This window comes from Bactrocera dorsalis, chromosome 2, assembly GCF_023373825.1.
Source record: "Bactrocera dorsalis isolate Fly_Bdor chromosome 2, ASM2337382v1, whole genome shotgun sequence".
NCBI classification, from domain to species: Eukaryota; Metazoa; Arthropoda; class Insecta; order Diptera; family Tephritidae; genus Bactrocera; species Bactrocera dorsalis.
Genome location: NC_064304.1, coordinates 88,148,612 through 88,173,673, shown reverse-complemented (window position 1 = coordinate 88,173,673; position 25,062 = coordinate 88,148,612). Strand labels below are relative to the sequence as shown.

Sequence of the window (25,062 nt, the reverse complement as noted above, 5' to 3'; positions counted from 1 at the left end):
ATAAAAGCCGTATTTTTTTCAAATATTTTCCTTATAATAGAAATAGTGGATGCATTTAATCATTTGTTAAGTCGATTTTTAGGTGAAACTAGATTCATTGCTTTAAACAAATTTTATTTGTTTACATTTTTAAATCAGCTGTGATAATGTAACAGATTTCCAATGCTGACAAGTAGATGGCGTAAAATCAGAGTCGCACAAAAAGATTTTGCGTGGATCAGTTTCAAATCATTTCAATGAAGTGATTTTGAACTGTCATTTTTGTATGGCGAAATTTTGAAAAATTTATAAGATTAGTGGGATAAATCACTTAACAGCCGAAATCGTGTGATTAAGTGTCGGTCTGAACATGGTATTAGGTTAAACAAGCAAATCTCCTTTAATTTTTAAATTAAAGATGTAAAACTAAATACCTCTGAACCTTTTGCAAAGTTATTAAATAAAAACCTCTTATATTATTACTCATACATCAATATATTTCAATTTGTTATATAATAATAAATGAATAATTTATGTTGAATGGAATAAACAAAAAATATTGCAACTACCACCAATTTTATCTATTCCCAGGAGCTTTCGTAAAGTTCTTTAAAAACTCTTTTTTTCATAAAAGTATTAAGCTATTACCCTCCTCATCTAATTGCAATACGCTGCTCGGTTGTTTCTTTACCTCAGAAACGTATTTAATTTCCTCTTTTTCAAAATGTCCGCGCAATGTACGATGATTTTTTAACGCAGTTCCTTGAATAAAACCTTCATTGCAAATATTGCACACATATGGCCGTTCTCCGGTATGGCGACGTACATGCAAAGCAAGATCATTAGATTGTGTAAAGCTTTTCTCGCAAAATGAACACTTGTACGGCCTTTCGCCAGAATGTATACGCATGTGCGTATGCAACTTGTAGGAGCGTGAAAACGACTTGTCACACACTGTGCAACGATGGGGTTTTTCACCCGTATGTGTACGCCGATGGCATGCCAAATCAGATGAGCGTGGAAAAGCTTTATCACAAAATTCACACTGAAATGGTTTCTCGCCTGTGTGGCGTCTCATGTGAACAATCAAGTTAGATGAGGAGCTCACAGCACGCCCACAAAATGCACAAAGAAACTTCTTTTCTTTAGGTTGCTTTTTTTCTTCGTTGGATATCTTGGCACTGCCAAGATTCATACTGCTGCTGAGGACATCACCGTCCGCATGCATTTTTTTCATATGTGCAATCAGGCGATCTTTGCGATTATAACGGCTATCACATTTATCGCAATGGAATTCTTGAAGCGGGACAGGCTCACTGCGGGAGGTCGCCACAACATCTTCTGCAACTTCAACAGATTTTTGTCTTTCTTCTGGATGAACCAGCTTAATGTGCACGTCCAAATTCTCAGGCCACATAAATTTATATGAACAGTGCGTGCATTGGTGCAATTTTTCACTATTATTGCATTGTGTGCGCATGTGGTGTTCCATAATATCCTGAAAAATTTAAAAATATTGGAAACTAGGTTTAAAAAATTATTCATCACACTTACACTTGTGACGGTTCTAAATACACACTTATCACATTTAAGTGTTATATGCTCGTGCTTATGCACTGACAACTGATGCTGGCTCATTTCATATCGTCTTTTACAAACTAATCCGCACATTTGACATTTATATGTTTTAGCATTATCGTCCTCATCTGTCTCTGAATCGTCAATGTCCAACTCGTACCCCAACTCATTCATTATTGAATAATTGTGCTGTGAATAGTAATTATGGTGTGACGATGACTCTGCTGACGTCTCTTGCCGCAGATGAGTGCGTAGTGCAGACAATTTTTGAAATTTTATGTTACAAACACGACAATAAATCTGTTTTATGCCATTCGGCCCTTTACAAGCAGTAATATGAGAAGCGGCAGCACTCAACTGATGTGACGTTATGCCATGCCTCTTGATGTGCAAGTATAAATTACTTCTTCGGTAAAATTTACGTGGACACCATAAACATGGAAATACAGTAGCATCGACTCGATGTGTCATCATGTGGCGCGTGAGATCCTTCTGCATCTGAAAACTTCTGGAGCACTCCTCGCAATCATATGAACTAGGTGCAAAACACTAAAATATATATATTTTTTAATTCAATGATAATATTCACATCAATACCACTTTTATCACCTTCTTAACCTCTTCGCTGTCAGGGTGCATTGTGCGTAAATGCATTTTCAGATTCTCCTTCCACATAAAGCGTTGAGGACATTTGCGACACACGTAACGTTTCAATAAATTCTTGCACTGGTGTCGATAATGCGAATGCAGCAGCTTCTCGCACAAGAAACGCGCCTGGCAATGTTGACATACATGGGGAGCGTCATCCCAATTATGATCGCTCACTTGATGAGCAAAAAGTTTGTACTTACGCGTGAACGTGATGGTACACAAATCGCAACTATATATTGAACGCCTCGGATGCCGAATATTTTGCCCCATAGCAAGATACAATGATTCATCAGGTTCGGACTCCGAATCAGTGTCGTCGGTGTCGGAGCCGCTAATGCTTATCTCATGGCCCAATTCATTGGTGATTGAATAAAATCGATCCATCTGGCCAGCTGTAATATCAGCCATCATGCGTGCCATTAGTAAATCCCTCGACATAGGCGCTTCATCTGGATAAAAAAGTAAAGAAATTTCTGAATTCGACGTTACATGTTGTGACAATGACACATTTGTCCGATGTTCTAAGATATGTGTTCGCAAATCTGCAATTTTTGTATGCTTGGATAAGCATATTTTGCATTGAACACATTTGCAGCCGTTAGGCCGGCAGAGATTCGGATCGACAGCATTTACTTTGCGAATAAGCTCACGTTTGCTGGCAGCCGCTGTTGTCGTGGCCATACTCCCTCCGGAACCATGAACTTTTAAGTGAGTCTGCAAGTGATCCTTTCGATAGAATTTTCTTTCACAATACAGACATTCAAACTTCTCATCATCGGGCATGTGTATGCGTTTGTGTCGCGTCAGATCCTTTGGCCAAATAAACACTTTATTACATTGATCACATTGTAGTTTATTGGCAAGTTGTCGACTTATTTGTTGCTCTGGATCAATGTGTTGCCGTTGCATATGCTGTTGTAGGTTTGCCTCCCACACAAATCGTGCTGAACATCGTTTACAATCGAATCTCTTATATATATTACCACAATCGCGTTTATAGTGTTGTTCTAATAAGCCCAAGCAAACGAAACGTTTCTCACAACGACAACAAGCATGAGGGAAGGAGTCTTCCCCATCAGCATGTGCACTATGTTGATGCTGGAGGATACGTGTTCTCCTGAAGAAAACTTCACCACACAAATCACACGTATAGGGTATTGATATTGGATTTCCGTTTTGCTTTTTGTCCGTTTCAAAATCACTCTCTGAATCATACAAATCCAACTCATTGCCACTCTCATCAACAGCCGAATAGTAGTTTGTTAAATTTTGTCCAGCAAAGTCTATTATAATGCTACGTTCGACCTCTCCTTCTTTTCCTTGACAACCTTGCGGCCAATGAATCTTAAAGTATTGACCTTCTGTATATCTGATACCAGTCCACCCATCCGAATGACGTGATAAATGAACGCGAAGCTCAGCAAGAGTCTTCAGTTTCTCTCCACACAAGCAACATTCGATACGTCGTTTAATTTGTTCGTGATCCTGTCGCAAATGTTGACGCAAATTTTCTGCTTTCAAAAAGGGTTGGCTGCAGATGGGGCACACATGAGACTGACTCTTTAGGTTATGTGTCTCTTGATGTCGTTTCAAGTCCGTAGCATAACGAAAAGTTTTATCACAAAAATTGCACCGCAATAAATTTCTTTTCCGCTGTTCTGGACGCTTCGGTACATAAACATTTAGCCGATTAGAGCATTTATGGCCCTGAAGATTCTGTACCCAAACAAATTTCCCCGGACATTTGAGACATTGGTATTTTCGATCTTTATTTCTGCATTGTGTACGTGAATGTTTCTCAAATATCGTTGTGTTGACAAACTCCAACTTGCAAACGTTGCATTTGTGGGGAAGTTTGTCTTGTGAGTGGTCCGACTTTGAATGTTGAAATAGCTGATATTTTCGTCCCAACTTTACGTGACATAATTCGCATTCGTACTTCTCCCTAGCCGAATCATTTTCAGAATCAGAATCACTCAAAGCCATTTCGTAGCCATACGCATTAACAATTGCGTAATACTTCGCAAATAGTTTATGCCTTATGTCTTTGCAAATGTTTTCCTTAATTTCTATTATGTCACCATTAAAATTGGGGAATAACTCTTTAATCACGTCACTTTCAGCGTCTAAATGTAACGTATGGACCTCATTATGTGTTGGCATATGTTGACGTAGAGTTTTAATGTTTGGTATAACCTCAGTGCAAAGTTTGCACTCTACCGAAAGAAATCGCTGCTCCGTATAAAGATGTTCAGCAAAATTCCACTGTATTGGTCTAGGGCGACGAACGCTTTTCTCGCGTTTTGCATGAATTTTTAAGTGTTCAGCAAACTTATCTTTTCGCTGAAAGCGATGATGGCATTTGATACATTCGAATGGAAAAATTCCGAAATGACTTTTTATGTGACGTTCTACATCTTTTTTCCAAGCAAAATCTTTATTACATCTGTTACAATGATACCGACAATCGTCATTGCAATAGGTGAATTCCGGTTTTTTGGTAGATGACCGCCTACTTCTTTGTTGTTTTGTTAGACTGTCACCAAAATAAAAAAAAAAAAATTAGAAATTTATGAATATATTTTTGTATATGCATATGTATATTTACAGTTTATCTTGATCACTGTCATCATCACTAGTTTCACTATCATTTATATCGGGTTGTAAATTTGAATCTAATACCATTTGTTCAAATTCTGGTCAAGCAAAAATAATACATTTAAGTAAATTTAGCTAATAGATATCTCTAGCACTATTACCGGAATTTCTTTTGGAATGAACTTTCCTTTTATGTGAATTTCTTTGCTCTCGTTTGGAATGTACTTCCATATGTTTATCAAATTTATCCTTTCTCTGGAAGAGACGGCTGCATTCTGTGCATTTGTATGGATAGATGTTGGAATGTAACAGCAAATGCCGTTTCGCGTCTTTCTTCCATGCAAAATCTTTGGGACATTTATTACAATGATACCGACCATCATCCTCACGAAATGTACATTCGAAGGTCTGCGTGGATAACTGCCCAAGCCGACGTCGCTTCAATAATGGAGTGTCTGAATTATCTTCACTGAAATAAATGCATTAATAGCGTTATTGAATATCAAGGAGATGTATTAGGTCTAAAATACTACCTCAAGTTATTATCCAGATTACTCAGATTTTCTATTCCATCACTATCGTCTTTTTCTTTGTACCAACTAGTTTCCCCTGTGGTTATAGGATCTGTGTTTACGTCACCTTCTACTTCAATTTTGTATTGTTTACATATATAAAAATTACCAAAAAAATAATTGTTTTACCTGTACTAATGCTATCGGAATCATTTTCTCCTGCATTTACATCCGCGACCACTTCGTCTTTTACAAACTGTTCTATTTCATCCACAGTTTTCACGACTTCACATTCATTTTTACCGATGTTAACGAATTGTTCATTGCCTTCATCTCCTTGCTCGCTTTTTTCATCTCCTTGCTCGAATGCGACTTCCTTTTTAATTTCTGTTTGTCGAATAGGTATATCAATGGGCGATTCCAATAAACAGTCATTCTGCTTATCTATTAGTTCCTTAGTATTATAAGTTTTAACATTTTCAATGTACAAAGTAGCTTGTAATTTTTTATTTGCTGCTTGCGCTTGAAGTACAAATGAATACGTATTTTTAAGCTTACGTGAACACTCTCCACAAATATCCTGTGGTAAACGTTTAGCAACTTCAGTGTTATTCTAAATATGAATAATAGTTTGTTAGTGTAATTTTAAATTACTTAATTCTAAAGTAGATACATTAATTTTAGCTATGTCCCATAGGAAATCTGCTACAGTTTTTTTAGGGTGACGATCGTAATCCAACAGTTCTTGAAGAGAATAGAAACTGCCAACATTATCCTCACAACAAGTTCGACATTGATATGAAACCATTATTTACATATTCTTAACCAAAAACACTTGAAATCAGAAATACTTTAATAAAAAAAGGGCTCTGTATAATTGCACAAAATGAAATAGATAAGTAAGCAATAAAACTTCCTGTAAAACCGTTGACAATAAATAATGCTCGTTCTATGGATAACCGATAACTATCGTTCAAATCATCGAATTTTATAAAAATGTCGATATTTTTTTGTACAACGTTAATGTTTTGCAATTAAACAATTGATTATATTACAAACATGAATGATAGAACAAAATTGTTACAATATCAAAAAATTATCGCTAGTTACAGGCTATTAGTACGTCACGCTCACAACCCCGTTGTTCTTAAACAATGTTTATATAGCTATGACGCAGACAATAAGCTTTTTTTTGCGTTTTTACGATTGTTTTTTGTGCGATTGTATTGTGCTGAACACATAAAACGCGGCAGACTGCAAGCGACAGCTGTCAAATATTAAAATACACACGTTCTTATGGACACAGTTATTTAGATAGCTGTACGACTACACGACTGCAGGTTCTCAGTTGTCGTTATCGCTAACTTGAAAATATTTTTAAATTTGTCAACGATAGTAAAGAGGACAGCAGAGAGGAGTGAAGCCACTGATATGTAAAATTAAAATTAAATTAAATACATTTCTTCACCAAAAGCATAATATACTACAAATCATACTTATAGCGGGATTCTGTAACCAGTCTCTAGTCTCTATTTGAGACATTTTGAGGCAAAGTCTCAATTTGAGACTAGTTACTATTCACTAAACAGTCTCTAGCGTTAGTCTCAAAATATTGAGACCTGGTAGTTAGCCGGTCACAAAACTACAAAGAGCTCTTGTCTGCCATTTTGAATATACTGAATAGAGATCATCATAGATATTAATCGATTGTCGTATTTTTATATTCTGTAAGCAACTCAAACACGAAAAAGTTAAAAATAAATAAATTTTACATAAATTTCGTAAATATTATGAAACAAAGTCAACATATATTTTCATTTTTATTGAAAACTATGTTTTTTGACGATGTTATAGAAAATTTAATATTTGTTATCGACATATTTATTTCCATTCAAGTGTAAAAACATCTCTGAATGATGAAATGTAATAGATTTTGTGACTGTCACTTACAGAATAGCAAAATGAGACTGTCTCACGTTACAGAATCGCACGGTTACTTAAGAGGCAATCAGAAACAAGATTTAAGTCCTGAAGACAATATTTTCCCTGCAGTCCAACAAAATTATAGTCAGTAGTGGTCTACATTGTGTTGTTTCATTAATATGCTGCTTCCGCTTTTATTTAGCTACGCCAGTTATGCCCAGTTTGTTAAAACATTGCTTAGACTAGGTTCACACGTGAAGACTTTTGCCGCCGACGAGAAGAGATGAAGGGCACCTAGTTGCTCCTGCTCGGACAACTCGCTTTGTGTTCTTGTTAGCAGGTACCTATGCATAATATAATTTTTAAAATATTGAAATGGTGAATATGGAATTAGCTATGGAAAAATATTTTCATGCACACAAATTTTAGAAAGCGAGTTATCACACTTCTGTACGACGTCTAAATGTAATTAGCAACTTCAAAAGAAAATTTCCAGAAAACCAACGCCTTTGCGTCTCAGAAAACTATTTGGTAAGTCATGGCTGCCGGAATTAATGCATTGAAAGAATTTGAGCGAAACACATACACCCTGTTCAACTCACAAAGACTTTGCATAAGGAAGAATGACCGGACACACCTACACAATAGTTTCGGTTAGAATGCAAACTCTAACAAAACACTTTAGTCAGGTTGTTGAGTAATTATCCGGGACTTAACCGATAGGTGACAGGCAGGGTAATCAAAAACGATTATTGGTTATATCGATAAAAAAAAGTCATCTGATCGATATATATTAGTTCTTACTATATAATGGCATTAGAACTCGAAATTTGGCGGCTATCGTTAAATTAGGAGTTAAAATGCTCAACTTTAATTTAATCGCTGCTATTAGTGAAAATTTTGGTATTGGTGTGAAAGGTGAACTACCATGGCGTCTAAGGTATTACTAATTATATATACAATATTACAATAGCCCTGACTAACATTTTTATATGGAACAGGTCAGAGCTCAAATATTTTTCATCTACTACAAGACGACGTTTAGATCAAAAAAAACAGAATGTTGTCATAATGGGACGAAAAACTTATTTTGCCATACCTGAAGATAAGCGCCCTCTATCTGATCGGCTTAATGTAGTATTAAGTACAACGCTTAAGACCACAGACCTACCAGAAAATGTGTTGCTTTATCCTAACCTGGAAACGGCAATGGAACATTTGGAACAATCTGATTTAAGTCAACAAATAGAAACTGTATGGCTTATTGGTGGTGGTGGAGTGTATAAAGAGGCCATAGTTTCACCACGTTGTAACAGAATATATTTAACAAAGATTCTTCGACAATTTGAGTGTGATACTTTTTTCCCCGAGATTCCAGCAGATTTTCAAGAAGTGGAATTGGATCAAGAAATACCAATGGGAATACAAGAAGAAGGTGGGGTACAATATGAATATAAAATATTGGAGAAACGAAAAAGAAAATAAATAAAATTTATTTTTTGTTTATTTAGCCTGATTTATATCTGTAGGGGTAATTGTATCACCTTCAATGCCCCTAGCAACCAACATTAATTCATACAATTGTACCACTTGGTCGTCTTTAAGCATTTCCACAGTGCTTGTGTCCAATTGGTCTCCTATCGTACCTTTTGCTTTGCCTTTCAGACCTAATTGTGAAGTAATTGTTACGGCATACTTCTGTGAAACGAAAAGTCTATATGTATATCATTTAACAACTTAAAGAAATGAATGTTATTACCGCCCATTCTGTTATAAATAGTTGCGCCTCCATAGGTGAGCAAGTAATATGTCGACGAAATTCATCGCGAGCATATTTATCACCCAATTCCCGTAGTTCGTCTGGTAAACCTGCATTTACAAAGCAATATGTAAAATAAGTAATATAACTATACGACATTAATAAGTTTTACCTCTATGTAAACGTAAAATTGTTTTATATAGAATACGCACCTTTTGTGCGTGTGTCAGTTGATTAACTATTATTTTAGACATTTATTAGTAGTTTTGAGATAGTTGTGTTATGATTTTAATTCTATAATGCTATTTGAGTTTGACAAACAGCTGTTTTAAATAAGAAATATCTTAGAATCTTTTTAGGTGGCAATGCTTTATTGTTATGTGTTCTCATCGATGATATAATAGGGGTATTCTCTTGCTCTTGCAAGATTGCAGATTGCAAAAATACTACACCGAAATATACAAGGGCACGAGAGCACCCATTGCAGAATCTAGTGATATATGAGCGACTGATTCAGTCAATTTATTGTAAATGACTATTGTGCATGGCTATTGTGAATTGGCGCACCTTCTGCATACATTTTCAACAAAAAAAACTGTAACAAAACTTTATAATTTAAATAGAAATTATAAAATCTAATTAAAATTTATCTTTCTTAACAATTTAACGACGTAATATGTCTTTATGTAAAATGGCAACTACAACAGGGTCGCAATTTTATTTTTGCGTGACATTGCACGCTAATATACACGGGTTTTGGTCTGACATATTTTACAGCCATTGCAAATAATTTTCTGCGTGTGTTTGTTGTTGTGCCGTTGTAAATTTGCAATGCTTGCACCGTGCACCGGGTTTTGCAAGAGCAAGAGAATACCCCTAATTTATCAATGTGAGCTGCAATTATTATTTTTCAATATTTTCGTTTAAGAGATCACAGTAAACAACGGTGAAGGTTGAAGAGAGCGTCTTTTCCGAAAACGTGCACCAATTTTCACGGGAAAGGTCTTAAAATAGTCGTTTTTAATTCTACTTTACGAATAAAATCAATATTTTCTTTGTTTTTATCAAAAAACATCGTATTTCCCGAAATGATAAATTCACTTTTACACTTTACACGTCTTTAGATGTTAAAATTATACTTTTTATAAGTTATATACACGTAATTATTGATGTTTTTTAGTTAATCAATAAGAGAAATTGGTTTTTTTGTTATTTTTATAAAAATATGAAAAACTTTACAATCACTTCACTTCAACGAAAATGGCAAGGTTATGTTCGAAATTATGGCACAGCTGTTGTAAATTCGAATGGCCACCATTAATTCATGCACGGATCGTTTTCGAATTATCGATACTCTCGATATTCGAGACTGATCGAGAATTGGCAAAAATGAGAAATACATAATATAGGCATTAACAATAAGCAAGAGAATTATAATAGAAAAATTATAATAATTGGAGAAATAAAAATAAATTAAAATATGGATATTCTCAATATACGAGTCTCATTATTATTGCAGAAGGAAGAAGAATTTGGACACGGAAGAATTTTGAACCCCGGTGTTTAAAATTCAAGCACAGAAACCAAAGCGCGTACCGCAATGAACGATTTGCTTTCAGTGTCCTTATTTTTTATATAATAAAATTGGCGAATGTTGCTTGTCTTCGCATCGAAAACTTTTTATGTGAACATACTCATACAAAAGCTACATCGAGCTTTTTTTCAAATAAATTGCTGACGTAGAGCTTAACTGTTAAATTTTCATATAATTCTAAGCAAAAACTTCTAAAAATCATGTAACTTGTTATTATTAAAATTAACAAAAACGGAACTTTTTTGCTTTGCAGGTGTTCCTCTTTGTCTCTTCTCAGTTAACGGAAATATCGAGTTCCCAGTACCTGTAACCAAAATTTCCGCGTCTGAACACCATTTAGTTGTCCAAAGTGTTTGTAAATGGAAGTTCCAGCAAGTGTTGCCTAAACTCTAAAATTTTCCATTCAGTAAATTTCTATTTTTATATTTAGTTTATAAGTTTGTTTGTATAATTTCTATAGGACAAGCATCACTTAAATTTCTTTATTGTTAAGGTATATAAATGGACCCAATTAAATTATCCATTAATCTTATCGCTACCAGCATAATTGTAATTGTTTCCCTTTCCAGGAAAACGCAACACTGTTCAGAACGTGCTAGAATATTTGTCATCGATAATTTATAAATGTGTTGGAAGTAGCGTGCTACCGCCATTCCTTGAAAAAGTGTGTGTCTAGTCGGACGCGTATAACACGAGAAAAAATTGTAGTTAGAAGTGAAGTAACAAATTGCGATTAAATAATTTCAGTGCATTTTTAATAAAAAATACAATAAAGGTAAGAGTTAAAATTAGCATAATTACTTCTCATTTGAATAATAATACTGAAAAGGAGAGAATATATGATGATTTTGCATATTCCAAAGCACTTTAATTTTGTGTATAATACACGTGGTTATTCGGTTATTCCGATTGAATTGAAATTTAAGGGGGCAAGATTCTCATGATACCAAGTGAATACGTAGAATAGTGCAAAGTAAATTATTTGATTATTTTTAAAATAAGGTTTTTACTTGTAATTTTATGAATGTGTTAAACTCAATTTAATCTTCAAATATATATAATATATGTACATATGTATATAATTCGACATTGGGTGTGAACTTTGGAGTGTGACTATCGATTGCTTTCTTTGCTTTTATTAAGGTTTGAAAAAGATGAGTTGCTCACGGGAAGCAACGATGATTTAAATACATATATTTATATTTTTGATATACATATATACATTATTATTTTTCGCGTGGTTTGTGATTTTATGGCTTCATATCGAAAATAGCGCACGTTCACTCTTTCTACTGGAAATTTCCGTAACGATTTTTGTGGAGGTGACGTCCATGTTAGCACTTATACACGATACTTCTATCTATACAAGTATTAGTTAAAGGTGACTCATAGTAATTCTTTGAACACACTCCTGAATGATGCGATGTAAAAAAGCATCTGCTCGGTATGCTTGTTATTGTCATCCTCTTGTTTAGGCAAACATGAAAAAGTTAAAACCTATACTGAACATTCTAATCATAAATAAAATTGAAATTGTTTATACCTGGTTTAATTAGTTGACTATTAGTATATAGTAATGTATATATGAAACGCAGGAAGTGTTTTATATTTATTTAATTTAAGCACATCTAGAAATTATCAAAGGTCTTGGGCTTCTGCGGACTATTAACTTGTTTTAATTTTAGGTATATGGGCACATGCAGCTTAAAATATGGAATTAAAAATACACGTTTTAGGCATAAGCACATCTGTCATTTCCAGTGGCGGTGGCATACCTATATTATTTTTGCGTATGGTTTATTTTTAATACTTAGAAACTGATACGCCATTTTTATTTGCGAAAAATATATCTAACCCTAGAATGTTTCTTAACATCAGGTGTGACAATGCTTATATACATACATACATGGCGTGCGTCTACTTAGTCTTCGATTTTTTATACTTTTATTAGTTATGTGAGTCTTCATGACTGATTGTCGATATTCGATAAAATTGTAAGCGCGTTTGCTTATCGGTTGAAAATGCGCCTTTGTTTTTAATATCTAAAATCTGTTTTTAGCACAAAAAATTGGTTTTAATGCTTTTTTATATAAGTATATGAAATTTTTTGGCTTATAAATGACTTGTCTTAAAGATTTTAATTTATAAGGTTTGACAATTAATTATTCCGTGTTTTCATAGCTTTGTAATAAAAACTATTAATTGGATGTTATTGGATGACATTAAGCATTCCTAACAATGAAATATGTACACTTTTAAAATTAATTTTCAGTATATTATGTGTAAATAGTTAAGAGATGAAGTGCGTTTGTGCAAAGAACTGATGATATTTTTACCTTTTTCATTTTAGATGTCGAAAGCTCCCGCTGTTGGTATTGATTTGGGTACTACCTACTCCTGCGTGGGTGTATTCCAACATGGCAAGGTTGAAATTATTGCCAATGACCAAGGTAATCGCACCACCCCATCATATGTTGCCTTCACCGAGACAGAGCGTCTGATTGGTGATGCTGCCAAGAATCAGGTTGCCATGAACCCCACAAACACCATTTTCGATGCCAAACGTTTGATCGGTCGTAAATTCGATGATGCTAACGTGCAATCAGATATGAAGCATTGGCCTTTCGAAGTGGTCAATGTTGACGGCAAACCAAAGATCAGTGTCTCCTACAAGGATGAGAAAAAGACTTTCTTCCCTGAAGAAATCTCATCTATGGTGTTGACTAAGATGAAGGAAACCGCTGAGGCTTATTTGGGAAAGACAGTTACCAATGCTGTTATCACCGTGCCTGCTTACTTCAACGATTCTCAACGTCAAGCCACCAAAGATGCCGGTACCATTGCTGGTTTGAACGTATTGCGTATTATTAACGAGCCAACTGCAGCTGCTATTGCCTACGGTTTGGACAAAAAGGCTGTTGGTGAACGCAATGTGTTGATTTTCGATTTGGGTGGTGGTACTTTCGATGTGTCCATTCTCTCAATCGATGATGGTATCTTTGAAGTTAAGTCAACTGCTGGTGACACACACTTGGGTGGTGAAGATTTTGATAATCGTCTTGTCACCCATTTCGTTCAGGAATTCAAGCGCAAGCATAAGAAGGATCTTACCACCAATAAGCGAGCTCTTCGCCGTCTACGTACCGCATGCGAACGTGCAAAGCGAACATTATCTTCTTCTACTCAGGCCAGCATTGAAATTGACTCGTTGTTCGAAGGTGTCGATTTCTATACTTCCATCACTCGTGCCCGTTTCGAAGAATTAAACGCCGACTTGTTCCGTAGCACCATGGACCCCGTAGAGAAGGCTTTGCGTGACGCCAAATTGGACAAGTCTGCTATTCACGATATTGTATTGGTTGGTGGTTCGACCCGTATTCCCAAAGTGCAGCGTTTGTTGCAAGATTTGTTCAACGGCAAAGAGTTGAACAAGTCGATCAACCCCGATGAGGCTGTTGCTTACGGTGCTGCGGTACAAGCTGCTATCTTGCATGGTGACAAGTCACAAGAAGTGCAAGATCTGTTGCTTCTCGATGTTACTCCCCTATCGTTGGGTATTGAAACAGCTGGCGGCGTGATGAGCGTGTTGATCAAGCGTAACACAACCATTCCAACAAAACAGACTCAAACATTCACCACTTACTCTGACAACCAACCTGGTGTGTTGATTCAAGTTTATGAAGGTGAACGTGCCATGACAAAGGACAACAATTTGCTGGGCAAATTTGAGCTTTCTGGAATTCCACCAGCACCACGCGGTGTTCCACAAATTGAAGTGACCTTTGATATTGACGCCAACGGTATCTTGAACGTAACTGCTCTCGAACGTTCCACTAACAAGGAGAACAAGATTACAATCACCAACGACAAGGGTCGTTTGTCGAAGGAGGACATTGAGCGTATGGTGAACGAAGCTGAGAAATACCGTTCCGAAGATGAGAAGCAAAAGGAAACAATTGCTGCCAAGAACTCGTTGGAATCTTACTGCTTCAACATGAAGGCCACTTTAGATGAAGAGAACATGAAAACCAAGATCTCCGAATCGGATCGCACTACTATTTTGGATAAGTGCAACGAAACCATCAAGTGGTTGGATGCCAACCAGCTGGCTGAGAAAGAGGAATATGAACACCGCCAAAAGGAATTGGAATCTGTATGCAATCCGATCATCACCAAGTTATACCAGGGAGCCGGTGGTGCTCCTGGAGGAATGCCCGGTGGTATGCCTGGTGGCTTCCCAGGAGCTGGTGGTGCTCCTGGTGCTGGTGGCGCTGGTGCAGGTGCTGGACCAACCATCGAGGAAGTTGACTAAACAATTAGTCGAAACAATATTATGCAAACACAAAATTATATGAGCAACAATTCTAAATAAAGCGAATGTTTCAATATAAATGTAAAGAATGTATTATTTATCCGCAAAAATGTATTTTAATCATAAATGCTTTCCAAGAGGTTTCGTAATTAGTTGGGTTTTTTGTTTCTCAAGCTACACAAATGCAGTACAGTCGTAGAAATTCCGTTTTTACTGCAGTCAGTAACCGAAAGGGTCAGCTCACTAATCATCTCTCCATGTAGTTACAAACTTGCTGGGTCGCGATCAGTAACGCGAAAGTAAGGAGTCTTATCGTCTGATAATTCGTCTTTCCGCAACATTCATTCATCAACTGACTGTAGCAAACCACCAGTATGGCTTCCGCAAAGTGAACAGCACCACCACAGCTTTTAGGGTGATAGTCTCAACCAAAAGCCACCCTGTGAGAAGACGATCCCCGTAGCGTTGGACTTGTCAAAAGCCTTTTACCTAGTTAACCACACAGCACTGCTTAATTCCATCGATCAATCCACACTCCTTACAGGGTTGAAGATGTGTACTATCAACTACCTGAGAGGCGGGTAATTATCCGCACTGTTTCGAGATGAAAATTCCAAATTGAGAAGAATTATACAGGGGGTTCCGCAAGGTGGTGTCCTCTGCCCGCTCATATGCACGATAATGATGTCGGGCAATTAAGGAGGTGACATGTGTTCAAAAGTAAGCGGCTATCTCCTCGACCTTTCTCGCTTCCTCGCTGCAGGGGACCTAACACTATCCTCCGCTAGATCGACGGCGGCCATGTTCACAAACTGGAAGAAGGAGTACAGACTTGACCATAATATTTATTTATTTATTAACGGCAATCGGCAATATACAGCAGTTACTTTTATAAGTAAAAGAAAAAAGAGAAAAAGAAATATAATAATAAGGGCAATTGTAATACAGTGACCAAATTAATGGTATGGAAGGAGTTTGTCCTTTATATTATTGATGAATGAACTGAGGGAGCCTCCATAGAAATCGATGTTCTGGTGAAGTGAATTTACATGTTTAGCAATCCTGTTGTGAGGTCCATGGAATACGTAGTTTTTCTGTGTCTTTGTTGTTTTAAGTTTCCGTGATTGTCTCAGCGAGAATGCCGTAGGAGCAAACTCAAAACTACCAAGAATCTCTGGGGCATCAATTAGGTTGTTAACAACCTTGAAGTAAAAGACTAGGTCAGCGACTTGACGACGTGTAGCTAGGCTGTTGATTTTATAGCGTGAACGAATATCATCAGTGGAGAGTACCTGCGACCTCAAGGTTGTATGAAAGGATAGAGACTTACAGAATTTATTTTGAACCTTCTCTAATCTGTTGATTGAGACATCAGTATGAGGAGACCAGACTACAGTGTCGTACTCAATTATGGGTAGAACCAGTTGGCGATATAGACGTATCAATGTGTAGGGATTGCGACACTTTTTGCCTGTTCTCGTGATTAATCCAAGAACCTTAAAAGCTTGAAGTGTGATCTTGTCTATATGCTTCGAGTAAGTGAGTTTGTTGTCTATGACGATGCCTAGGTCTTTGATGTCGGGAACTTCTTGCAGGTTGTGACCGTTTAGTTTATAACTGGTGGCAATATTGCTGTGAGAGCGCGAGTACGAGACTACCGCGCATTTATTTGCGTTAAGGTCAAGTTTGTTATTAGTACACCAGGCCGAGAGTTTGTCAATGTCATCTTGAAGCAGCTGGACATCTAGCTCATTTCTGATGGTTTTGTAGATCTTGCTGTCATCTGCGTATAGCAGGTATTCTGACAGGAGATTTTTGCCAATATTATTGACAAATATGTTGAAAAGCAGAGGTCCTAAGTAGGATCCCGATGCCACTCCAGATGTAACCTTATATTCCTCAGACAAATATCCATCAACTCTAACTTGCAGGGATCCGTTTACCAGGTAGGAATATAACCAACCCAAGGCATTGCCGTCGACTCCGTAGACTTGAAGCTTAGAAACAAGAATTCTGTGATTTACACGATCAAAGGCTTTGCTAAAGTCAGTATATATGGAGTGAACCTTGAGACCATCATTCAATGTGTTGAGTAGGAAATTAGTGTAAGAGAAAAGATTGGACGTGGTTGATCTGCCACCCGTAAATCCGTGCTGTCTTGTCGTGATGATATCTTTAAAGGCAGCAGTAAGTTGAGTGAGGACCAGCTTTTCAAATAGTTTTGCCAACGCTGATTGAATGCATATAGGTCTGTAGTTGGAAACATCAGTTCTCTGGCCACTTTTGAAGATTGGTCTGACATACGACAGCTTCCATGCGCTAGGGAAGGTGCCAAGCTGCAAAGATCTATTGAATATGTGGGTGATAGGCTCATAGAGCACAGTAGTGCAGTTTCTAAGGAAAACATTTGGTATACCGTCAGGTCCAGCACCCTTGTTAGGGTTCAGCTTGAGTAATTGTTTGAGAACATCTTCACATTTGATTTCCAGATTATCGAGGTTGGTTTTTGGGTCATTGATCACTGTATTTTTGTTAATTCGATCATTATTGTTATCATCAGTGAATGTTGTTTTGAAGTATGAGGCAAACAGGTTACTGATTGATTCACCAGTGGTAGCAGATTGATCGAGCCATGACATCTCGGATGGAATGTTCATACTATTGTACTTCTTATCCTTGATGAACTTCCAGAACGCACTTTTGTCAGACTGAACCATGTTCTCTATTTTGTCAACATATTTTCTGTAGCATTCAGAACTTAGAGTTTTGCAATCACGCCTTAACATGCTGAAACGAGCGTAATCTCGTTGGTTGTTAGAGTTTTTGTATTGTGAGTGAGCCGCATTTTTGAGCTTAATTCTGTTGATTTTCGTAGAAAGCAGTCGTCTGCTAGAAGCGGAACCGCCTCCTAGGAACATAAAGAGGCTTTTATTTAACTATGTCGACGACATAAAACATTACGCCGACCAGACTTCGGACGCAACAAACTTCAGACATGCACTGACCCGCGTTCACAGAGGAGTCATTAACAACTACACCGACTTCCTCTCAGTAAATGGCGTACTTGGAGTCAAACTTTCACTCATTGCAGACGATGAGCTCGAGTTGCCACGAGAATCCAGAGTGACCTTTGTGCTGCTTCGTTTTGGATACTGTTGCAAGTTAAACTACTACTTATCCAGGATTGACCCCGACACCCCAAATATACTTATGTCCAACATGCAACGAGTCCCCGCATGTCTCTAACCACCTCTTTGTATGTGCAGCTAACCCTACACATCTAACACCTCACTCCCTATGGTGCGACCCCGTCAAAACAACACGTTTTCCGGGCCTACCATTGGAAAAACAATAATAATTTTATAAATATGTATCTTCTTTATTGCACGAAATTCCTTAAATACAGTTAGGTTGTGTACCTTTTTCAATCGATCCATGCAAAATTGATATCCTTGTCAATTTGTTTCGTTGAAATCACTGGTAATTCTTTAATGTTCGGATTGTAAAACCCGGGAGTAATTTGAGTATGCACATTGCGATCCGGGTCTTTCTTCATATATACCGTTTTTAATTTGTGACTAAAAGTATTGCCAACTGTTTGCGCCTTAGGATCGGGCGATGTATGAATCTTTTTGAGTATATTGTGCTCCTCTGTGGCGAATTGCTCTTGCACATGCTTGGGTAAATGTGGTCCCATTTGTTCAAGATATCGCTGCCATTCTAATAATTTATCTTCGGCAGCGCGTAGCTGTTCAATGCTCTTCTCATGACCTGGATTCAGACCAATTGGCTGAATTCCAGCGACTTCTTTGAGGTTCACCTTAATCGGTGCTAGTGCGGAAATGGCACGGGACAAACCGATTTGTGAGTGACGAATCCGGTGTTCCATTAAGTCAGCGCCGAGCAACTCTTCATTTGGATCCATGCGTAAAGGTATAAATTTGTTGATAATATAAAGTAGTAGAAACGTTGAACATATGCCCCAGCAGGCAAGGCATAATGCCGACAAAGTCTGTATGCCAACCAAGTACCAACCGCCACCTTTAAATAGTCCTGAACGTCCCTTTGTTGTCTCTAACGGTACAGGATTGTCAGCGAAAAGTCCAACCGCGATAACACCCCAAATGCCACAAACTCCGTGAACAGAGCTTGCACCTACTGGGTCGTCGACTCCCAACCGGTCGAACAACGGCATTGCGACAACACAAAGTAAGGCACCCAACATCCCAATGACTAGTGCCTCCCAAGCACGATATAGAAAACACCCAGCCGTAATTGAGACCAATGACCCGAGTACACCGTTAATAAGATCGATAATATCCATACGGCCATCATGACGCCAAAGCGAGTACCTTTGATAAAATGATATTTTTTTTATAAATGGATTAATCACAAAATATTACAATTCACAACTTACGCGCAACTTATGATACCACCACCAAATGAACCCATCATAGTCATGACAGCAGCACGTGCAGCATATTGCCATTTGGCACCACTTACACCATATGTACTGCCGGAATTAAAAGCTAGCCATCCCCACCAGAGCACAAATAGACCCATGCATGCGTTCACAGGATTACCAAGTGGCAGAGGATCATAGCCGTCTGCGTAGCGACCCAAACGTGGACCCAACATGGCAGCAGATGCAAATGCAGCTGCACCTCCTAATAGAAGAAGAAACTTTGTCACTTTCACTAAACATTCTCCAGCTTTCAATTGAAAACTACTCGATGTGTATTACAACTTTTCCTCGCCGAAGAGAGGCTACCATTACTATATATGCATGTAAAAAAAAAAAAAATTTTATATTCTCCAGCATTAGAGCTCATGATCCCTCATATGGTAGTCTCGGTTAGGTCCACTACCATTGATCGCTTGTTAGCTTTAGACGCTTTAATAACAATGTAAGCAATATAATATGTAAAGGCGTAAAATTGCTAGTGAGGGTACAGGGGTTAATCATACTTACCAATTAAATGTACCGGTCCACTTCCCGCTATATCAACAGCTCCAAGATTATTGAGGAAGCCATGTTCACCCCACACCCAACCGGCGGGAATACAGTAGACAGCAGTATTTAATAGCGAAAATATACAGTACGCTTTGAAATTGCATCTAAAATTGAGGTTAAGTTGAATAAAAGCGCATACACTTATTATTAGGCAAGTTAGGGGTCAAGCACAACCAAACAAATATTTTATAAGAACACACGGTACACTTTATAAGTACATGATTGGAATTCAAAAGGGGCTTATACGGGAAATATCCATCCTCATTTTATCATATATTCTGCGGGGATGTGTTTGCTTCAAATTACACTATACTCAAGTAAACATCACCATTCATTAAGGTTCTCCTTTCTACAGGTTTGTCCGGAAAGTAATAGGACTCAGTCGTTTTAAAAAAGTGATTGAACCAATCGTTACAATTTTTTAAAAACTTTTAAAATGAGGTCGATACAGCGCTACCAAGGCGATTTCCAAGCGTTGAAGGCGTCACGGAAGGCATTCTCTGGAATAGCCTTGAGAACCAAGATGCATGCTGCTTGGATCCTCTCTGTCGTTTCAAATTTGTTGCCTTTCACCAGCTTTTTCCGGCAAGGAAATAAAAAAGGTCCCGCGGGGCCACGTCTGGGCTTTAGAGCGGCTGCGGAAGCATTGAGATGCCGGCCTTGGTCAGGTAGCTGTTAACAAGAAAGGTGGGGTGAGCCAGGTCGATGTCGTGGTGCAACTTCCAATCGGATGCGGTTTTTTGTCGGACCTGATTGACCCTTCGTTTGAGGACTTCCAGGTAAAACTTGGCGTTGACGGTTTGTTCAGGTGGAACAAATTCAAGGTGGACGATGCCTTTGATGTCAAAAAAGTTAATGAACATCGTTTTCACTTTGGATTGGCTCATTTATCAGTGACCTCTTCCCGGCTCTCCAAAAAGGCCTAGTGCCACCGAAACACACCACTTCTTGCTAAAGGTGGGCAAGCCTGGGTGAGCCTGCTTGAACATATCAAACGTCTCTCTCTCGCAGATTTAACGAGTTTCACACAGCATTTAATCGCGCACCTCTGCTCTAACGAACGCTGCATTTGCGGCTTGTACCATTCACAGAAACACGTCGCGCGAAAATGTTTGTCTTGACTCTCTAGGTGCTTTGAGACAACTGACTCGCCGCTCGTTCGTTAGCTAGGGATACTACCGAATTCAGTCGGTGCTCGCTCCCAAGTACGGTTGCGCCAGAAAAAATCAGTCCTATTACTTTCCGGACAAATACTGTATACCGCATAAAGTTAACCACAAGGATAAAGGTAATTTGGTATATAAGAGATTGATAAAACATAAACCAATTTGAATAATTTTAAAAATAAAAACCTTTGCGATATCTTGCCCCTCACCAGAGCACGGAAATAATTATAATGGGTATAGTGGGGATCGGTATAATCGTTAGTAAGTCAACCGTTAGAGCATAATCTTTATATTGTATAACTGAGCCTAAAGGAACATATGGTCCGATTTTGTTTTGCTTTTGTGAATATTACCAACTAAACTTCGGTTTTTCCGACATGGTATGACCCATATTCTTGCTTTTATGCAAAAATAATATTTGGAATATTATGAGCTATTTAATAATTCTATAAGCAAACATATTTACATATGTATGTATGTACTGTGTGCTATACGAAACGTAAAAATTAAATTTGATTATTTCAAGGTACCTTTCTGCCATGGCGCCACTAACAATCGTTGTTGCTGTCGTAGCAAAGGACAACTGAAATAAAAATGCAGCAAAAATTTGCCCCATTAAGGGATCACCCACAGGCGGATCCAGTAGAAAGTCTCCAACTGCTATGAATGGATTCGAAAGTGGTCCACGGCCGTAACTCATGCCATAACCGAAGAGCCAGTAGGTAAAGCCGCCAAGTACAATATCAATGACGTTCTTCATCATGATGTTGACCTCATTTTTAATCGATACACAACCCGACTCAAGCATGCCAAACCCTATGAGAGATAGGAAAAAAAATTAAAAAGTATATAATCCTAGTAGATTCGGCCAAGCGTTGCTGTGACTATAGCATACATAAAATATGAATTACGAATAAAGTCGAAAACGGTATTATAATAATATACATATGTATATTTTTTTTTTTTAATTTCGAAGACGTGCCTATGCTAACAAATATACATATGTATGTATTTAATGTTTATGAATTGCTCAGACTGGTAATATTATTGAGATATAAACTATATTATATATTATGTTAAGATAGATTAAATCAAGCCAAAGTGTTCTAATTTTTACTAAAACTGTTTCGGTAGCTTAGGAGTTTATCCCGGACCAACGTGACACTTAATTTATATTTATAGGTATACCTACATACATATATCCTTTTAGATTTTATAAATACTTATGTTCCTAAATAGTATTAGGTCTTATTCGATTCATAAGTTCTTTGTTCGTTATATTTGAATTTTGATCTCTTGTAAATAATAAGAGATAAACTTGCCATAACTTGCTGGATTTTGGCAAAACTTCTGAAGAATATTTGGTTGTTTCTGGGATAACTAAAAGGAAACTCCCTCGAACTGTTAAGTTTAACTTTTTTTACGGCACGTTTTGTCAGTAAATTGAATCTTAACGTTTTAAGATTTCTAGTTAGCGGATCAAAGAAAAAAAGTTCTATCGAGATCTGGAAAATTGCTTCGAAGAACACACTTTTGTCTAAATCTTAGCTTCAAACTTACCAGTTTGCATTGTGAAAATGATGAACGACGACGTCAACACCCAATTGGTATCTTCCACGCTAAGGTCGTACAATCCTGGTATGACATAACTACTGTTGCGGATAATGCCTTTTAACGCAGTGGCTTGGGATGCCGAGACATTTGTCACTTTTGAAGTCATTGTGCCTATGCGTTTAGGTCAATTTTAATGCTTGAATGCAAAAGGATACGTCTCAGGTTTTTTGGGAATGTCGAAACTCCGCCAACTGAGAATAATGCATGTGTTTTAAGTACTTTACTGACTGTGACTGACAAGTGTTTCGCAACTTGTCTGGTTCCCGTACACTTTAAGTCGCTTCGTGTTCGTGGCTCCTTGTAAATAATGGCGAGCAAATCGGTTTTTTTTTAACTTCAGTAACAATAACAACCATTACTAGTTACACCTATGCGGACAACAACAATTATGCATTCACATTTGAATTAACTGCACCAAATTATCGTGGTTGTGCTCATTTGAAAACACAAACCTTTGCACATACACATGGATGTGTGTTGCGTGATTCGGCCTGAGCGCTACACCCGGTGTTACGGCTAAGGTTTTAACAGTGTTTGGCCCCAGTAAGTATCGGGAAACGTACTCATGCATTTCTGACGTAAATAAGTGTCTGCAATTTATACTTAAAACTACCTCAAATATCAATAATAAATATCTGAAAAATCTTCATTCCTATGAAGTTAAACCAAGCGACATCATTTTATTTTATCACCGTCTTTGTTTTCTATAGATAGAATAATATAATTATAACAAAGTAAATATACTAACCGGTACATACGTACATATGTATGTATATAAATTTTTTTCATATACATATATACTTATAATAAGTTTAGCTTAGCTTAGTTTAGCGTACTCAACTTAACATAAAAGCCCTCCCAAGTAAACTTGAATTGTCAACAAGTTTGCATGCTAACGCCGCTATTAACCAAACTGCAGGCTTATAAAAAGGGTGTAAGTTAATCTGAAAATCACGTTATTATTTAAATTATAAGAAAAAATAAATTTATTTTATTGTTAATTCTGAATTAATCCTAATTACAGACACTTTTACAGGATTTTTAGCCAACGATTCAGTGTAATATTTTGATGTTTATTGTAAAATTTTGCTGCCCAATTTCAGCCCACTTCCACTTTGAAGGTATTCTTATTCATTCACCAACATCCGACTTGAATACATTAAAATTAACCTACGAATATTTGCATGTATAAATAATAGAATCGGTAAGGGTGTACCTGAAAACTTAATATAATATTTATCTATTTTGAAGGACCGATTAAATTAAATTACCCAAAGATTAACTTCGTTCCGTTTGCCCCTAAACGTTCTGGTTTGGCGACTCGAACACGCGTGACGCCAAATTGTTGTTGCATACAGCGAATCGGATTTAACAAATCATTAACGGTTGTATACATACAGTGGTGTAGCTAGGGAGGGGGACGAAGGGGGCCGTCGCCCCGGGCGCAACGTCTTGGGGGCAGGAAAACGATCTTCGCTGTTTTAATATTATAATATTCAGAAAAATACTTCAACAAATTTTTTTTACAAAACTTATTATAAAAAATAAAGAGTTGTACACTCACAATGTAATACTCTGAATAACAATGAAAAATATTAAGTTTTACTCGAATACTCTTCAGTCTTTGTATTTGGCTTATATATTTTGTCTTATATCTTTCTTAAAAATAGTGATAGAACTCAAAGATGCACTTTTCTAGCTTTGATCGCTGCAAAATCACATATCATATCATTGTAATTTAAAGTTGAAGCAGTTTCACAATCTATTGAGAGAATTGCAAGATTGGACAGTCTACTCTGACTCATGGTCGGTCTCAAGTAAGATTTGATCAATTTAAGTTTGCTAAAAGATCTTTCACAAGATGCAAGTGACACAGGTATAGTGATTATTTGCGTGGCTTCTAGTTTCTAAATTTTATATGCATATGTACTTAATATAGAAGATATTTTGTAAAAATTCACTTTTGTTCGAACCACCTCATGAAAATTGTAGGTAGGTAGATAAAGGGGGGCGGCAGAACATCCTTCGCCCAGGGCGCCCGAAGTTGTAGCTACGCCACTGTATACATGCTGCTGTTCATGCAATTCTATGAATGACTACAAGTATGCATGAATGAGAAGTCTATCCGAGAAAAACGTTAACTGATTATTTCACTTATTTGTCATTAAATAGTAAATTTTCCACAGTACATACACATAAATAAACGCGCATATATATATGTATATGTATGTACATACGTTACAGAGAAATTCCGACCGTTGCAGTGTTTTTTTGTCAAAAATGTGTGTTTAAAAAGTATTATTAGAGCCAGAAGATACAGCTCAGAACTATATTTCTACTGAACTAATAGAAGCCGATGTCA

The 25,062-nt window shown here is 37.1% G+C and overlaps 5 protein-coding genes across 8 annotated transcripts; 2 read left to right on the top strand and 3 right to left on the bottom strand.

The window, feature by feature from the left end:
• Positions 1-450: 450 nt before the first annotated feature.
• On the bottom strand, positions 451-7,464 carry LOC105229597 (zinc finger protein 91). Of its 3 annotated transcripts, none has more exons than XM_049448274.1 (9): positions 7,316-7,464; positions 5,992-6,744; positions 5,508-5,931; positions 5,340-5,451; positions 4,968-5,275; positions 4,817-4,904; positions 2,167-4,744; positions 1,534-2,106; positions 451-1,477 (listed from the first exon to the last, which is right to left on the bottom strand). In XM_049448274.1, exons 2-9 carry the CDS (start codon positions 6,124-6,126, stop codon positions 605-607), a joined length of 5,091 nt encoding a protein of 1,696 aa, XP_049304231.1. In that variant the 5' UTR covers positions 6,127-6,744; positions 7,316-7,464; the 3' UTR covers positions 451-604. The 3 variants fall into 3 exon arrangements, with proteins under 3 accessions (XP_049304231.1, XP_049304232.1, XP_049304233.1); XM_049448275.1 differs by having other exon boundaries at positions 5,340-5,448; XM_049448276.1 differs by having other exon boundaries at positions 5,340-5,415.
• Positions 7,465-7,952: 488 nt separating this feature from the next.
• Positions 7,953-11,358, top strand: LOC105229594 (dihydrofolate reductase). 2 transcript variants are annotated; one of them, XR_007421707.1, is made up of 4 exons: positions 7,953-8,181; positions 8,243-8,676; positions 10,848-11,087; positions 11,164-11,358. XR_007421707.1 is itself a non-coding variant. In XM_011209980.4 (4 exons), the coding sequence occupies exons 1-3, from the start codon at positions 8,102-8,104 to the stop codon at positions 10,985-10,987; spliced, it is 654 nt and encodes a 217-aa protein (XP_011208282.2). In that variant the 5' UTR covers positions 7,953-8,101; the 3' UTR covers positions 10,988-11,000; positions 11,164-11,358. The 2 variants fall into 2 exon arrangements, 1 of the variants encoding a protein (XP_011208282.2); XM_011209980.4 differs by having other exon boundaries at positions 10,848-11,000.
• LOC105229595 (succinate dehydrogenase assembly factor 3, mitochondrial) lies at positions 8,728-9,355 on the bottom strand. The gene is made up of 3 exons (XM_011209981.4): positions 9,173-9,355; positions 9,001-9,110; positions 8,728-8,939 (listed from the first exon to the last, which is right to left on the bottom strand). Exons 1-3 carry the CDS (start codon positions 9,252-9,254, stop codon positions 8,745-8,747), a joined length of 387 nt encoding a protein of 128 aa, XP_011208283.1. The 5' UTR covers positions 9,255-9,355; the 3' UTR covers positions 8,728-8,744.
• Positions 11,229-14,995, top strand: LOC105229596 (heat shock 70 kDa protein cognate 4). Its single transcript, XM_011209982.3, has 2 exons — positions 11,229-11,369; positions 12,945-14,995. Exon 2 carries the CDS (start codon positions 12,945-12,947, stop codon positions 14,904-14,906), a length of 1,962 nt encoding a protein of 653 aa, XP_011208284.1. The 5' UTR covers positions 11,229-11,369; the 3' UTR covers positions 14,907-14,995.
• A 3,269-nt stretch (positions 14,996-18,264) lies between these two features.
• LOC105229593 (putative ammonium transporter 2) lies at positions 18,265-22,953 on the bottom strand. The gene is made up of 5 exons (XM_049448278.1): positions 22,647-22,953; positions 21,617-21,902; positions 19,879-20,024; positions 19,324-19,573; positions 18,265-19,258 (listed from the first exon to the last, which is right to left on the bottom strand). The coding sequence occupies exons 1-5, from the start codon at positions 22,804-22,806 to the stop codon at positions 18,331-18,333; spliced, it is 1,770 nt and encodes a 589-aa protein (XP_049304235.1). The 5' UTR covers positions 22,807-22,953; the 3' UTR covers positions 18,265-18,330.
• Positions 22,954-25,062: the final 2,109 nt, after the last annotated feature.